General features: G+C 44.2%; 1 protein-coding gene and 1 long non-coding RNA gene across 7 annotated transcripts in view; one reads left to right on the forward strand and one right to left on the reverse strand.

Moving 5' to 3' along the window:
• Window positions 1–15,176, reverse strand: LOC114584882 (uncharacterized). 3 transcript variants are annotated; one of them, XR_003703729.2, is made up of 5 exons: window positions 15,092–15,176; window positions 9,932–10,714; window positions 8,542–8,786; window positions 5,813–6,658; window positions 2–924 (listed from the first exon to the last, which is right to left on the reverse strand). It is a non-coding gene; the product is annotated as an uncharacterized LOC114584882 (long non-coding RNA). The 3 variants fall into 3 exon arrangements; XR_013390696.1 differs by having other exon boundaries at window positions 3–924; window positions 9,422–10,714; XR_013390695.1 differs by having other exon boundaries at window positions 1–924; window positions 8,542–10,714.
• The window catches only part of DIS3L (DIS3 like exosome 3'-5' exoribonuclease), a 23,975-nt gene continuing 21,491 nt past the window's right edge, over window positions 14,852–17,335 (forward strand). Inside the window, exon 1 of one of the 4 annotated variants that reach the window (XM_077919039.1) lies at window positions 14,852–14,941. Coding sequence is in view for 1 of the 4 variants with exons in the window: in XM_028707034.2 (XP_028562867.2) it covers window positions 15,017–15,146 (130 nt within the window). In the remaining 3 variants the exon portion in view is untranslated. The other 3 variants (XM_028707034.2, XM_028707035.2, XM_028707036.2) reach the window with 3 other exon arrangements.

The following is a 17,335-nucleotide window of genomic DNA, read 5'->3' on the forward strand; positions in this document are numbered from 1 at the left end:
CTGTCTTAAGTTACTTACATCCTGCCCTAGAAGAAGATGACCACCGCCAAGGCAGGGAGGCTGCTGTTTGTTTGTTTTTAATTATTTAAGTGTTTATATTATGCCTTTCCACTAAGAAAGAGATCCAATGATTTTGGCAAACAAAATCAGTTCCAAATAATAAAAACTCTTGAAATCATTTTTTAAAACCCCACCAAACCATAAAAGACCCATTAAAAATAAAGAAGCAGGGGATCAAACAGACACATAATGGCACTCATTAAAAGGCATATCAAAGAGTCAGCTACACACAATCTTAGGAGAGCCATGATTCATCCAGTTCCATCATCAGGACATCAGCTTTTTCATGCAGCAGGTCCCAGGTTCAATCCTCAGCATCTCCAAGTAGGACAGGGAAAGACTCTGGAGAAGTGCTGCCAGTCAATGCACAGCAGCCTTCGCCCACCTGTTGCCCTTCAGATGTGTTGGACTGCAACTAAGGTCATCCCTGATGCTTCAAAATTCTGGCTGGGGCTGATAGGAGTTCAAAACATCCTGGGCTTCAACAACACTGAGCTACATGGACCACTGTTTGGCTTAGTAAAATGCAGCTTCTTATTTTACTACTTTGGGACCATCAGAGGGAAGTCCAAGCTTGTGGAAAAAGAGAATTTGATTGCAGTGGTAATTTCATTTATTTAGTGATTTATTTCCCACCCTTCACCACATGGTCACAGGTTGCAACGTATCAGAATACATACCATACTACCAAAGTACACCGATTAATACAAACTCGATTTCAAATGCAGCCAAACATTAACTCCAGGATCTGAGCTGCCAACCATCAAGAGTGCCGTATTGTCCGGAATTCGCTTTGGGTTGCTAGCCTCCTCACCCAGTCCACTACTGATCACAAACACCTGTTCAGAGTGTCAGCTTCCTTACCTGGTTAAGTTAGAAAAGAGAAATAGAGATGGGTGTTATCAATATATTGATGACACTTCCACCCTCTAGTGGTTAATTGATCCCCTATGGCTGCAGAGAAGCCTGTATAAGCTTAAGTATAAGCTCTTCCTGGTAAGGGAATTTTCACCCACACATGTGCCAGCATGTCAAGCACGTGGTCCACCATACAGGTAGCATGAAATGCTCTACCACTGATGTTTTAATTGCCCGACACTGAAGGCTTGGAGATCTTCAAGACCTCCTCTACCTGCTTAGGCAGGGAAGTCTGTTAGGAATCAGGGTAGGAGGTACAACACGGTCTCTTAAAATTGGATCTCTGCTGAACCTGTAGAAGAAGATGGAGCTCAGATAAAAGACAGAAACTCTGCTTCCTTGACTCCCTACCTATGCTGATGCTGTGCTGACAGGACGCTGAAAAACTATGGCTGAGACAGGCCAACCCTTCCTGCAGGCCTGGCCCTACCATTAGTCAGAGTGAAGCGACTGCCCCAGGTGGCAGATGCTGAAGATGGTGGCAGCCTTCTGGCTGTTCCTCCTGAGTCTGTAGGTGTTCCCAACTGCATGTGCCACACAACTTGCCTTGCATCTCCTAAAAGATGCACAGAACTGCATGTGCCACACAACTTGCCTTGCATCTCCTAAAAGAGTTTGCTGTTCTCAGGTATGCTAGAGGCACACATTGAAGCAAGCTTCAGTTGCCAATCCAGTCCACTTCTTTAAGTGGAATGTGGAAGTGGATGCCATCCTGTCGTTCACCTCAGTCAGCAAAATGTCTGGGGACGAGCCTACCTGCCAGTCTCACTGTACCATATCTTAATTATGTAGACCAGGTTGGTCCCCTGATTCAGGAACAAGTCCTGGAAGCTACATTTCCCTTTCACTGACCTGGCATTTAGCACCAGCAATTTCAGTGGTCCATTGGCAGGGCAACTGAGGTTCCCTTAGATGAGAGGAGGGACAGTTCTTAAGTATCTACGGTATTCAGAACATCATCCTCCCATCACTGTAACATACCCTGCCACTTACTCTGACAACTGGGGCACCCCCATCCACACTGCCATAGATACATGAACTAGCCAACAAATGATAGAACACTTGCTAATAGCAGAATTAAGACAGAAAAGGTTTCAAAAGGTTTCAAATCAATTTCCTATTTAAAGGCCTGCAGTACCAGGAGTGTTAGAGCTGATAACCCTAATTTAAACTGCCAAAGAGCAAAACATATTAACTGCAGCAAAAAAAATTACACGCAATTATTCACTGTCCCCAAACACATCCTGCTTGTGAGCCCAGATCTCACCTGCGCAGAATCACTTCTTTCAGGACCAATAAATCATGCCCCAAATTGTAGCCTGCTCTCACCTGGAATACAGAATTGAGTCCTGCTCTCACAGGGGGACCTTCCTAACAGTCCACTACCTTTGAATAGGGACTATGGCAGGGTGCATTATTTATTTGTGTATTGTTTCTGCAGTCCCAGGGCAACAGCCAGAGGTAATTGAGTGGTCATTCAGGCAGGTGGGGTAGGAAGAAGTAAGCTCTTTGCAGCTGCTCCTTCTCCGGCCAATAGAAGGAGCCATATTGTGCCCCTTTCACTGTTCAGCATATTATTATACGCCACCCCAATCTCCAAAGGGTGGTGCAAGAGACTTCAGGGGTTCAGGGTGCTTACCCAGGGCCTGTGTTTCCTTTTGGGAATAAGGCACAGCAAAAACACTGGTATCTTTAGGATACATGGTTTATTTACACAGATAGATAACCTGAACCTAGATGGGGAGAGTTCAGAATATACACATTTCAAGGGGGTTTGCCCTCCTCTGTAAGCATAGCACTGGATTCAAAAAACAGCAAAAAACCATGCTCTGTGGCTCTTTTGTTCCAGCCAGTCACAACCAGCCTACATCATGTTCTGCCCTCCACTTCTCTGCTTGCCAAACCACTTGCAAAACTGACACTTTTTCCTGTTTGTCTGAAATACCAAGCAACACACAGCTGGAGGAGGGGCCCCTCCCCTCCTGGTCTGGCAGTCTTCACTCACTCTTGGGGGTTTCCTTGATGGGCATCACTGGTCTTTGTCTCTGAATGGCTTGCACTCAGCTATTCCTGCCAGGCTAGTCTGGCTCGTTAGCAGAAGCTAAACCCAGGAATTTCTGTGCTTGGCACCGTTTAATCAAACCTTGATTAATTCTGACTTTTATGAATTCTAAGGATTATGGGTGCCTTGCACCCACAAAACTCTGGCACCCCAACACATAACAAACAATGTGTTGAAAGCTGCTAGACACAGCACTGTGGGGAGGAAGTTTGACAATTTAAGGGGTGCCACAGAGAAAGTCCTCTCCTGGGCACAATTACATACACAAAGCCCCCTCTGCAAATCTTAATACAGTATATGAAGGGAAGGGGTTTACACCTTTGGCATACATGCCTGGTGCATAGGCCAATGCCATTGTTAGCATTCATCCAAAGTGTAGACCAGTGAGACAGTAGGCAATAGCTGTACTCCAGAAATTACCAGATGTGGTCTCTGAAACACAAGGATGGGGTGCCCTGCCCTCCCCCAATGGTACCCTCTCCTGTCTTATCATGTGCAATTTAACTGCTGGAGTTTGGTTTCTTCCACATATTCCACCAGTAACAGAATGACAAACTCATGGGGCAGGCAGGGAAGGGAAACAAGGCCCCCCACAAATGTACTAAACTTCAAAGAACTCAAGCTTGTAAAGACAAAGATGGCACAGAGCTGTCTGTTTTCCTCCGTAAGTAGAAAATCAGATATTTAAAGAAAAATGTGCTGTCAGAATGCTGTTCAGAAAATGAGATGGTTCCTCCCTTTATAAATTTATCGTATCTCTAATATCAAAGTGCAGGCGATTAAGCTCACACGGTTCCTTTCTCAAAAGAGCAAATAGCAGCTGACAATAATGGTAGGAGAGGAAAACAAGATATTTTTGACTGTTCCTCCCCTCTCTCTTTTTGGTTCCTTTCTTCTGTAATAGAACTCTCTTTATGAATCACTTTATTCTTTTCAATAAGATACTGTCTGTGCAATCAGGGATGATAAATGACAAATAATTGTAAACCTGATATTGGTTTTCAATATTGAATTTATCATGCTGTCCTCTTAACACATATTAAATACTTTAAAGAATTTATATATTTGTTAGATCATTCTGAGATTCCACCCACTCCCCCCATAAGTAAAATTTATGAGTTTTCTAGTTTGGGGAAATCTAAGGGTTGACAACATCATTAATAACACTGAATAATGATGCTGGCCCCCTTTATAGCCAATCCCCTTTTACTAATCCAAAGGATCCAAATCAAATAACATATATTAGATTTAGGCGCTGAGACCAAAGGAAACAAAATAAAACGCAGTCCCCCTTTCAAACACACTGTGGCTGATTTTACGCAGAGTTTTTTTGCTCAAGCAAAAAAACAAGGTCTTCATCTGTACATTTCAGACCAAAGGTGCAGAGTCAGGACCATGTGTGGTGGAGATTAAGCACATGAATGAGCTTAGGAAACGGCAGTGGAGACTTGTTCATTAGGGTGAACTGGGCATTGCCCCACCCATCTCAAAAAGCTCCCAGTTAGTCCCCACCTGCCTGCCTTCTTACAAGCATTACTGGCTCTGGCTTTGATTACCCACCCGTCTCTGCTTTCCACCCTGCCAGTTGCGCAGGTACAAGTCACCACGGGGGAAATGTAAGAGGAAGCTATTAGTAATTCCCACAGGCATCTGGTTGGCCACTGTGAAAACAGGATGCTGGACTAGATGGGCCATTGGCCTGATCCAGCAGGCTCAACTTATGTTCTCATGCTACCTACCTGTTCATGCTCTCTTGTTGAGTGTGAGCATAAGTGAGACTTTCTTCCCTCTGAAGCACTCCGAACAGGTAACAGAGAACTGTGGCTGTGAAGAGTGATTGTTGAAAGTATAGAGGAGAATCAAAGCAGGCCAGCTGCTGAGGTCTAAGAGAGAGGTGCCCTTGAAGAAAGTCCCCGTGGGAAGGTTGTTATCCAGAGCAAAGGATTAGGAATACACCTGCTTCAGCATCTTGGAAGTTCTCAACCTGAATAGCAGATTCAGTGATATGCAGAAAGGTAGCAGCTGCCCCCCGCCTCCTGGTCCTACTACGTAATACTATTTTGAAGAAAAAGAAATTTGAAGGATGCCCAATTTAAAGATTTAAAAAGCCCTAAGAAGGGAGAGCAGGAGTTTCCCATTTAATTAGCACCTGACAGCAGACTAAGCAGGCGCACAGACCACCAGGGCTGGATCTAGACACGTCAAAGGAGTGATTCAGTTACACATTGCGAACTCATATAGGGAAATCCAGTAGGGAAAGACGGGGCTCCACAGCGCCATCTGGTGTCAAAAGTGTTATATCGCACATACAACACATATAAAACCCTTTTTCTTTACCAATCTAGCTGAGACATGGTCACAGTCTTGTTCCCTATCTACTCTTATAAATCAGCATACTGTAAGCAAATCTTATGCAAAGGTGTTCTAAGAAGAGTTCTGCTAAATACCTATCTAGTCCAGCACCCTCTTCGCACAGTGACCAACTTGATGCCTATGGTGGAGGCCCATGCGCAGGACAGAGGTGTGACTCTTTCTTTCTGGAGGTGCACTTTATGCTTTTTGTGAGGAGGGATATCTGTGTGTTTCCACTTTGACTTCTTGAGAAACCCTTTAGCCTTTTGAGTCTGACCTCAGTGTTTCAGCCAACACCGCCCCCCCCCCCAAAAAAAACCAGCCTGTCTCAGATTAAGACTCTGACAGACTCCCTGAGCAAAGCCATGGCAGTTGAAGATGTTCAAGTCATGCCCTGAAAATAACAGTCGTTTTACTCACTGTCTAGCATGAAGATTCATTCCTGGAGCTTGGAAACTTGCAGAACTGGTCAGGCTTCAGGGTCCTCTTCAGGCACAGAGGGGAATTCAGTGGGGTGCAGTTGGAGGATGGGCCAGGCCTGATGCTAATGCCTAATCAACTGAGCAGAACTGATTCTGCTTCAGAGGGTCTCCACCTTCTTGAAACTTTGCTCTGCATCTGTCTCCAGCTCCACCTTCCAGGCGTAGGTTTCCATATGACCCCAGGGCCCAGCAAATGCAAACTAAGTGGGAAATGGAGGAAAAGGCAGGAGAATTTCACATTTTTTTGTGGCAGCTAAAGGAACAAGGGTCCCCTGGCAGTTGGTCAACTGGGACATTTTGGGGTTCACTTCCCCCTCTCTCGGGAACAGCTGCTGCTCCACTTACGTTGTCACTTTTATCAAAGTCTTTAAACTACATGTTTTGAGTTTTATATAAGCAGCTGCATTTAGACGGTTTCGAAGCATGCTTCCTCCTCCTACACACAGAGAGAAGAGCAGATTGCCTGCTCTTGAAAGCAGACAGGTTGCTTGAAAAGAAGAAGCATGTGAGAATAGTCTGAGGCTGCCTGTGTCAGAACAATGGTTCATGGTTACCTTTATTTTTGGTAAGTTCTTTTTTCTTCTCTTTATTTTCTTTTTGCTCCTCCAGGGCACCATCCTCTGTGGATCTTCGGTCCGACTGTGGGTTCCATGTGACTCCCTGGTTCTGCCCCTCCTCCCTTTCAATCTGCTTGCCCTGAGACAGAAGGCGCGAAGGGGAGCTGCCAGGTAAACCATCTGTCTTCATTATGAAGTGCAATGGATTCCAGTGTGGTGCTTTTCCTCTGTAAAAGAATATGCCACTGGAAAAAAAGATCTACATGGGGGTGGGGGTGGGGAGATTGTTCTAACTGTATGCAAAATTATCACAGAGTTTACAACAAGGGAGGTGAAGGGGATTTCAGGTGATCTGGAAGTGTAAAGGTAAAGGACCCCTGGACGGTTAAGTCCAGCCAAAGGCAACTATGGGGTTGCGGCGCTCATCTTGCTTTCAGCCAGCGTTTGTCTGCAGACAGCCTTCTGCGTCATGTGGCCAGCATAACTAAACCACTTCTGGCACAACGGAACGTCGTGATGGAAGCCAGAGCACATGGAAATGCCGTTTACCTTCCCTCCACAGTGGTACCTATTTATCTACTTGCACTGGCATGCTTTCGAACTGCTACGTTGGCAGGAGCTGGGACAAAGCAATGGGAGCTCATCTCCTCACAGGGTTTCGAACCGCCAACCTTCTGATCAGTAAGCCCTAGAGCAGGCATGGCGAAACTTGGCCCTCCAGCTGTTTTGGAGTACAATTCCCATCATCCCTGATCACTGGTCCTGTTAGCTAGGGATGATGGGAGTTGTAGTCCCAAAACAGCTGGAGGGCCAAGTTTCACCATGCCTGCCCTAGAGGCTTGGTGGAAGGGCTGCAGCTTAAGGGGAAATGCTGTGGCTCAGTGGTAACAGAGTATTCACTGTGCATGCAGGGGGTTCCAGGTACAATCCCAGGCATCTCCAGGAAGGAAAGTACCCTGCCTAAAACCCTAGACAGCCCCTGCCAGTGTAGACAATACACTGAGTTAGAGGGACAATGGTCTGTTTCAGTGTAAAGCACCTTCCTGTTGGTGGTCTCATATTTATTTATTAGATTTCTTATTTCACCATAAGATGGGTTTCATAATCGTAAAATTAAGAACAAGTAAAGCAATTCAAAACAAATGCAGCACAGTTCGCCAGAAGCGGCTTAGTCATGCTGGCCCCATGACCCGGAAGCTGTACGCCAGCTCCCTCGGCCAATAAAGTGAGATGAGCGCCGCAACCCCAGAGTCGGTCATGACTGGACCTAATGGTCAGGGGTCCCTTTACCTTTACCTTTATAAGCTAAGCAAAACAGAAGAGGTGGGTCGCCCAATAATACCTTGACTGTCAAAGGTCAGATTAGAAAGCACACAGCGGAAAGTGGGTAACAGAAGTGCTAGGTGCATCTTTGTGGAGTGGAGGTTCTGCAGTTTAGGAGCTGCCACAGAAAAAGCCCTCTCCTTCTCATAGGTCCTTGCCTTTTCTGCATTCTCCTTGTTTTCAGACCCTGTGGTATAATTTTGCCTACCTTATTTCCTTCCAACCAGCCTAAATTATTTGAAAACCTAGATCTTGGGGAAATGATAAATTATTCTATGTATGAAAAATTGTTTATATAATTCATTTGCATTACGTATCCCAATGGCAGAATGTGTGTGTGCGTCCATGCATGCCTGCATGTATCCCTTCCACTTAATGTTCAATGGGACAATAAAGCATGAGAATAAAATCAGCCTCAAATAAATTTGACTTCCTTTTAGGTCAGTGTTCCAGACTCCCTGCAGCTGTTTAAATGAAAATAGCTGTTCCTAATGCAAGATCAATGGAGGGAGAGATTCTTTGAATGCTCCCAGCTTCTACAGAGAAAGTCCAAAGTGAGGGACAGAAACCAGAGATGGGAATTCACTAATTGCCCTGCAGAGACATTGTGGTGCCCTGGCTAGTCTGGACATGGGAGATGCAGCTGATTTGCATGGGTTTTGGCAAACCACTACCTCTCCCTCCCACAGCCTTTGTGAAGATAAAAAGAGATGATGATATACTATAATCTGCTCTAGACTCTTGAGATAACATTCAAAAGAAATCTAAATATAGTCAGGTAGAGTACCTTGGTAGCAGGTAAATGAAGATTACGGTCTCAGGAGAATAAATTCCACTGCTGCTAGTTTGCATTATTGAGGCAGGTCGGGAGGAGAAAACATCAGGGCTGCAGGCCGACAGACACCTTTGTACTTTGAGAAAACAGCAATATCTTTACCGCAAAGCTCTTCCTGTTTTGCATTTGCATTGCTTGACATCAGTGCTGAACAATAATAAAAGCTGACTCACAAAAGTAAAGACCACAAGAAAATCCTGCAAGAACATAATGGAAATGTTGTTGTTATGGACTTTTGTGAGCATAAACAGTTTTCAAAATGAAATTGTCAAGGCTGGAATTTGCTATGCTCTCAAAAGTAAAGTCATTTTAATATTCAAGAGGGCCTCAACCAGTATGGATTTCTGCTACCTTCTCCAGCCTTGTGTCTTGCAATTTCCATTTTTTTAATTATCTGACACATGGGGAGCCACGCAGTGGAGAACAGGGCCAGTGGGGAGGAGAAAAAGACAACTCAATAGGATGAAGGGAAACCAAAGATGGAGGAATGTTCTTAAAATCCTTGGAAGATAAGCCACAGAGTGAAAAGGGCAAGCAAAATATATTTGGGAAGCAGGACTCTTGCACAGCTCCCATTTATTTCAACAGGACTTGTACAGCAGGGTGTACAGAGAGCTGAGGATTTCACATTTCTGTTTCTTTGTTTAAAATAATTTATGTTCTGTTCAGAATTAAATCACTCCTTAGTTGATTTAATTGTTTCATCTTGATATCATTACTCCAGTATAAATACCACCCTTTCAGTTAGTTGTTGGCCACTGACAGGGTATGATCACAAACAATGTTTTTACTCAGCATAATTAAACTGTAATAAAAGGAAGGATTCTCTTACCTCTGTTTTCAACATGTTTATGGAAGGTGTCATGGGCTTTGAAGATGCTCAAACTCAGGATGAAAGGGAGAAATGCAATAAGAGGAAGGCACGCTTGGCAAACCTTCACCATGATCAACTGCCATCCAGAAACCTATGTCCCCACTGTGGAAGGGCGCGTGGATCCAGAATTGGCCTCCACAGTCACTTACGAACCCACTGTTAAAACCATGTTATAGAAGTTTATGGAATCTTACTTGGCTGTGAGTGATCACCAAAGAAGAAGATGACAGTGAAAGAAGAAACAGCTTTTCAAGAGGATGAAATGTCATGACCTCGGGGTCAGTTTTGCCTTCTTTGGGAAATGAGCTTGGGATTCAGAGTGGGAGAGGGAATTGCCCTCTGGATCAGTACCAGAAGCCCCTAACCTACTGAAAGCACTTCTGCAAGTCGAATCTGTGGACCCAGTTCCCCTCTGACCCACATCTGACTCAAAGGGCTCCATCACATGAGTCCCAGAGTCTCACTCACCTTGTCAGATTCAAAGGTTGCCAGAGAAATCTAGGCCCCTTGAAGTAAAGGCAGAGCTAGCTACTGAGAGGGAGCTGCAATCTAAATAACTGGTGCTGAAGCAACATCTGAGCAGTGCTTGAGCCCTGCGTGGAGCTGTCCAGGGTACTGCCTTGCCTCTGCTTGTTCTGCCTTGCCTCTGCTTGAGATTGATGCTTGAATGAATGTGTTGAATCTCAGCTTTACTCCAAACACTGCATTTCCTGTGCATGATAGTGGCATTTTGCTGATGTGCTGTAAAGCAATCATACACATGCCCTCTGGATTTTTAATGTGCAGTCTATTAAATTATTACCAAATGGTGTGAAGCCCATTTTGTTTTACAAATGAAATACAGACTGAAGACAACAGAATCCTGCACTGACAGCTGATGGGCAATGCACCAGGATGAGCATGAATATTTGGCTGCCATCCTGCCAAAAACACTCAGATCAATGGATAACCTCTGGCAAGTCATTTGACCTTCATGTGCCTTTGCCAGTTCAACCAGGAGTCTGCAAAAAAACAAAACAAAAAAATTCAGAGCACCTTGGTGTAATGCCGATCGTCTTTCTGCATGAGCAAACGCCTTCTGTAAAAATGCAAGCAGGATGACACAGTTCATTCCTTCCTTTTCTTGAGTGATCAGCAAATAAATCTATCAACTTGCTTCTGTAAGCTTCATCCTCGTGATGGGTGACTGCATCATAGTTTTCACCGGCATGCTTAGAGGTTTGTCAGCATAAACTATGTTTTTATGCCTCTCTGGAAGAAAACACAAAGAACAGATGGAGGCTGTATGTACTGTGCAAAAATAAAAAAATATTCACCACGAAAATCCAAATTCTGCAAATGAGATGCACATGTAGAATTAGTCATATTGACACGCATTTGTTTTGCATAACTTACTATTTATCCAAGAAGCGGGTTTTGAAAGGAATTGGGAGATGGTTAAGAATGGGCTTAGAAAAGAAATGAGATAGATATAAGGTTCTAGCCAACCGTCTCTGCTTAAAGTACACCCATTAAAGATACTGGACGAAAGTAAGTAATGGTCTTTAATTTCAATGGGTCTACTCTGAGTATGACTAACACTAGATACAACTTGGAGATAGGTGAGGCAAAGGAAAAACAGCAGCCAGCATTAGCAGAGGGATAATGAACTATCCAGGGTGCTGAAGCACAGTGCATTAACTACACCATGGAAAAAGCAGCAGTTCACACACATAACCAACAGTGCATGGGAGTTGTCCCCACCCCTACCCATAGTTACATATTTTGTCAGCCAAGAGCCTTCAGTTGTTGCATTTTTTTAAAATAAGAACTCACACAAATGCAATTCCCCATTCACGCTCCATTTTACACCAAGCCACCACCATTTAACAACTATTCCATGCCAACCAAGAGTGATTTATGTGTTATAGCTGTTATAAATTATTTTATTTTAAAAGCTTGCTCATTGCTTTCTCTCTTTTTTTCTAGGGTCCATGAAATATTTTTTTCTGTTTCTATAGTCTTAGATAAAGAGGCATGAATATCACCTGCCATTCAGATTTTATTTTATTTGCTCCTGTAGTTTATAATGCTCATTTCACTATGGTTTCCCATAAAAGCAAGTTATAGCTTCTAAGGTATTAAGGACAGCATTTAAAAAAGGCTGTAACTTGGAAGGAGAAGGTAGCCTTGTACTGAAATCTGAGGAGTGTTTCATTGTGCTCGTTACCAAAACATCAGCAGAAGAGGGTGAATCTGGGTTTCACATCTAGTTCAGATAGGCCCATATTTGACCAACAGTACAACGGAGAAGTTCCAAAATTTAAAGGTCTGCACCCCCATTCCTGACAGGCTGGACCATGGCTATTTCCCAAATAGGTTTGGTTGCTTTGCTGTGTATATAAAAGTCCACCTACAAATGGAAGAATGCTCCCTTGCCCTCACATTCTTGAGCTGTGATGTTGAGGTGAAATTGATGGATTCCTTTTTAGCCACCGATCATGAGAAATTAAATGAGGAGGCAATCGACCTCCATTGAACTCTTTCCAGTTGTCATTTGCGGTACAAATGAGATAAGAAGAGTTTTCCTTAGAGGCTCAAGGATGTGCATTAAAATTCAAGAGAGAAAGGTGCCGGGGGGGGGGGGCGGAGCAGGTGTGATAATCAACCAGCACTTTCTCCTCCTAACTAAGGTGGACCTGATTCTGAAGTGGTTTACATGAATAGTCAGGCATTGCCTGGAAAAAGGTAAAGGCCCTTGTGGGGAGATACATGAGTTAAGGCACACTATCTGGCTTCATTTCCCATATTATAGCCAGTCCATCCACCCGAGTTGTTGGCTGCTGTGTTTGGAACAACTGCGGTAAAAAGGCTGTGAGGGCCAGTAGGACATAGTAGTTTGAAGGCCAGACTAGAACGGGAAAGATTCTGGTTCCAATTCCTGCTCAGCCCCATGCGCACAGGGCAATCTTGGACCAAGCACCTTCTCTGAGCCAAATCTACCAAACAAGGTTGTTGTGTGGAATAAATGAGGGGCTTAGAACCACGTAAACTACCCTGGACTACTTAGGAGAAAGAGATATATTTTTTTAATCCAATAAAAATAAAAGCTCCATCCATGCAGTGCCTTCAACATTCTGATTTGCTGTTGGTAATAGAAGAAAGTAATATTAAACCATCTATCAAACTTCCTGATCTTAATGGCAGTTTGGGAAACTAAAATTAAAAAAAAATCAGCAGCTCAGTTCCAGACAGTTTACTCAGAAGTAGGTCCTATTTAATGCAATGGGGTTTATCCTCTAGCACATGTGCATAGAACTTGCGTTTAAGGCTGCAATTCTATGCAGACTTAGCTATGCCCAAGACCATTGATTTTCAAGGGCTTAAGCATGTGTCAGGGTCAGGCTGCAATTAAAATAAAAGTAATATGCAGCTTGGTTTGACAGTAAAGCAATTTAATCCAGAGATAAAGTGTAAAGTTGACTTTTAAACACACGGCAGCAAAAACAAAGAGCTATGGCAAGCAAGATATTTCTATACAACCAGTAATGTTCATAAGCTGGTCTTGTAATTTCATGTTCCACTACTTGAATCCTTCCAATAAATTGAGGGATTTGTTTACGTTGTTGTTTTGTAGGGAAACACTTAATTTCTTGTTTATTTTGAAGACAATCTGCTTATGTTGTTATCACGGACTTGAGTGGATTTGTGTCTGTTGCATCTGGGCAAAGGAAACTCCCTATCATATAGCTTATCTTTACTGTATTAGTGAAACAGTGACTCCTAGTGACAAAAATGGAAAATGCATCCTGATGACTTGCAGACAGGCACCAGGACATTCTGCTAAATTATCTTCAGAGCAAAGGGTTCTTGGATTTCCAGAATTGGGGTTTTGTGAATCTTTGGCTGAAATTCTAAAACACTTAACTTGGAGCAAGCCTCACTAAACCCAGTGGGGCTTACTCCTGAGTGAACATTCATGGGATTGCATTGCACAATTCTTAACATCTTCGTTTCAACCCTGAAACCAACCGGAGCAGTTCCTTTTGCTGTTGGCAACATGTTTCTGGAGACTAGCTGCATTTGGTTATTTTAATTTTCCGTATGTGATGAAAGGCATTAGTCTTGCCTGATGGAGAGAGGTTGGAAGGGGAATTTCTGTAATACGTGGATGACATAAAGTGCAACAGAGTTGTCATTAAAATGTCAAAAGATGATACATTACAGCTGTATTTATGTGGGAAAGCGGTGTTGTGTATATCTCTGTCAATTTATTTCTCTTCTTTATTTAATAATTGATAACGGCTCTGGCATGCCACCCAAAATCAAGATACTAATCAAGTAAAAAATGACAGCGTTTTGTTTATTCCAGTCTCCTCTGAGCCGGTCAGCTAGCTGCAATGTCAGTCTCCTGCTTCCATTTTTCAACAACAGATCCAGTTCTCAAGTTAATCCTGATGGGTTGGGACAAGATCACTCCTAAAACCATCTCTGCTAGGGGACCAAATCACAGCCTTCAATTCATTCCCTTTTGAACTCTGTTTGCCTAACAGGATCCAATGAACTTGGAAAACTTATTTTCAGATGCTCCTAATAAAGAGATTGCCTGTTAATGGATTTCTTCTTTATTTAAATAGACCAGAACTGCTGCCTCTGGCTTTTAGTCGCTTTGGTTTTGTGCACTGCCTTGGATTTATAAATTTATGAATGAATGTCTTGATTTATACGTTAATTTTTAGTTCCGTTTTCCCCACCACCTTTTTTTTCTCAATAGCTTGCTTTATTATCATTGCCTACCACCTAGGAGGCCTTGATTTTTGCAGGGAAATGCAAGGCTGGCAAAATACCAGCCACCGTCTCTCAGCCTAACCCGCCGCACAGGGTTGTTGTTGAAATTTAAGTGGCGGGAGGAGAACTGAGTAGGTCCCTTTCAGTCCCTTACAGAAAAGGCTCGGTAGAAATGTAATGTGATGTAACTTAATTATTCTCACCATGAGGAGGAATGGGGCGAAATTAACCATGCCCATTAACAGGCAGCCCTGTTTAGGGAAGTTTTTAAAGTTTGATATTTTATCACATTTTTTAATTCTTCTTCTACTGGGAGCAGGTGGCTGGGGTATAATTTATTATTATTATTATTATTATTATTATTATTATTATTATTATTATTATTATTATTATTATTATTATATTCTGGCGATGGGGTTTACTAAACTGCCCAAGGCTGTAACCGTGAGGGTGGAAAAGCGAATGGACGCAAACGGCTTCATCCCCTCAGGGAATTTCTCCCCTCAGGAAAACATACCCGCCATTTTAAGGCGGCTCCGCCCCTTTCTGATCTCGCGCCGCGGCCCCGCCTCCCTGTTTCTCTCAGAGGTGGCCCCGCCTCTTCTTTCCAGCCTCCCCGTTTGCCCCTAGCCCGCCTCCACGTTCCTCTCAGGACGGGCGGCGGCGGCGACGAATCAGGGCGGTGGGACGGCGCAGCGCGGTCGTTTGGAGGTGTGGCTTTCCCGCTCGAGCCCGCTCTCGCAGGCGCTCTCTCTCTCGTGCGCGCGCCCCTCCCTCCCTCTCCAGATGCAGCGGACGGAGAAGGTGCTCCAGCTGCGGGGCCTACTGGGCCGCTCCGTGCGGGTGGTGCGCGAGCATTACCTGAGGCCCGACGTGCCTTGCGGCAGCGCCCTCTGCCGGGCGGACTGTCCCCGCGGTAGGTGGGCGGGGCGAAGGAGGGTGGGCGGGGCACCGGTCTGTAAGCTGAAAGGAGGTGGGGCTTGGCCATTGGGGCGGGGCGTGGTGTCATGTTTGGGTGGGGCAGGGAGGGGAAAGGTCTCTCCAAGGCTCATGCCTGATTTGGCATTTTTAAATTATTATTTATTACATTTATACTTCACTTTTCCTCCAAGGAGCTCTGCATAAGTCTCTCCCTCCCCATTTTGTCCTGACAGCAACCCTGTGAGGCAGGTTTTTGCTGAGAGACCCAAGATCAAGCAGTGAGTTTCATGGCTGAGCAGGAATTTGAACCCTGCCCTCCTAAACTACACCAAACTGGCTAATGCAGGAAAAGAGGTCACTGGGCATATGCAAAGTGTTTTCCTTGCTCCCTATTCAGAAGAGCAGGAAAGTGTTTGGCGGTTTATTACGTTTTTATATGTGTTGGAAGCCGCCCAGAGTGGCTGGGGCAACCCAGCCAGAAAGGCAGGGTATTATATAAAAATATTGTTATTATTATTATTAAGGAAGGGTTCAACTTTAGTACATGTGAATGGGAAAAGGAGTGGGGGGTGCTTCTGTGTAAGACACACACAATTGCTTATTCTACATGCACATACATGAATGGCCAGAGCTCCCTGGTTGAGGGCCTGACATCCTCAAGTAGCTTTGGGAAAGGCTTCCTGTCTGAAACTTGAAAGAGTCAGTGTGGGCCATAATGAGCTAGATTGACCAGATATCTGACTTGGTATAATCTTCCTGAATTCGTATATTTCAGCTCCATGCACGTGGCTTAGTTATCCCTCTTTGGGCATTCACTAGGGTGGGAGGAAAGCGTCTGTGGTGCTTTATTTCATTTCTTTTAGGAAGCGGTAGAGTGCCATTTCCAACAGAACTCATGAGTACATAACTGGGGATGTGGTAGTTGTCCGGGATGAATAAAACAGGAGGAGAGGAGCTTGATTGTCAACATATACACACAAAATTATACTACTAGAACAGGAGTAGCTGATGTGGTGGCCTCTGGATGTTTTGAACTACAACTCCCAGGATCTCTGACTATTGCTACGTTGGCAGATTCTAGAATCGGGAGGGCACCACGTTGGCTATCCTAGTAAGGAGAACATAAGAACCACCCTGCAGGATTGGGTCAAAAGGCCCATCTCCTCCAACATCCTGCTTTCTGTAGTGACCGGTTAAATGCCTTTGGGAAGTCCACAGACAAACTGGACCCCTTGTCCATGGATGTTCCATGGAGCCATTGTGACTCCTCACATCAATTGTAGTAGCACTCTTAAGCAGCTCCTGTGCCTTTCAGTGGGATTGGTTTTGGATTTCATGTTGGTGCTAAAGAAGCAGGGCCCAAACAAACAGGAGGAAGGATCTGTTTGTTTATTTATATCCTGCTTCTCCAGGCAATGCAAAGTAGTTCACAAATATTACCAAGGTGGTTACATTTGCTAAACAACAGCATAAAGAATCCTCATAAAAACAAACATCAAACAAGGCAGCAAGAACCAAAAAGCAAAAAAATAAATACCATAAATCCCAATCCAGACCACCAAAGAGAAAACCCAAATCAATGATTGTTTTAAAACTCCAGGCCTGGTCCAGCATTTAAAAGCAGCAGTAAGATCTGTTATTATCCACTAAAAAGGAAACCAGTTGTACGTACCACCAAGACTGGGAGAGGGGCCTCACAAAAAAAGGCTCTGTCTTTTGTGCCTGGGAATTTGCTTGAGATTAATGGCAGGGCTTCCAAATGGGGCCCCTGTGGATGAACTTCGGTCCCAGGCAGATTCACACAACTGCAGGCAGTCCTTTGAATAATTGCTTCCAAACTTCTGGAGCTTTAAAGGGTAACCACCAGCACTTTAAGTTGGGCCCAGAAATACATAAGCGCCCAGTGTAGCTGGTACAGAATGGGTATTAGGCGCTCCAGCTGCCTGGCCCTCAAAACACCTGGGCAGCTGAATTTTACACCTGTTGTAGCTTCTGAACCGTCTTCAAATGCAGTCCCATGTAGAGTGCATTATAGTAGTCTAATCTAGACATAACCAGGGCATGAATGAGGCAAGGTTTGCTTTCTTGAGATGGGATTGAAGCTGGCAAATCAGGCAAAGGTGATAAAAAGCACTGCTGGTAACAGATAGCACCTATGTCTCTAGTGATAGCACTAGATCCAGG

The sequence above is a fragment of the Podarcis muralis genome, chromosome 14 (assembly GCF_964188315.1).
Source record: "Podarcis muralis chromosome 14, rPodMur119.hap1.1, whole genome shotgun sequence".
In the NCBI taxonomy this organism is placed as follows: domain Eukaryota; kingdom Metazoa; phylum Chordata; class Lepidosauria; order Squamata; family Lacertidae; genus Podarcis; species Podarcis muralis.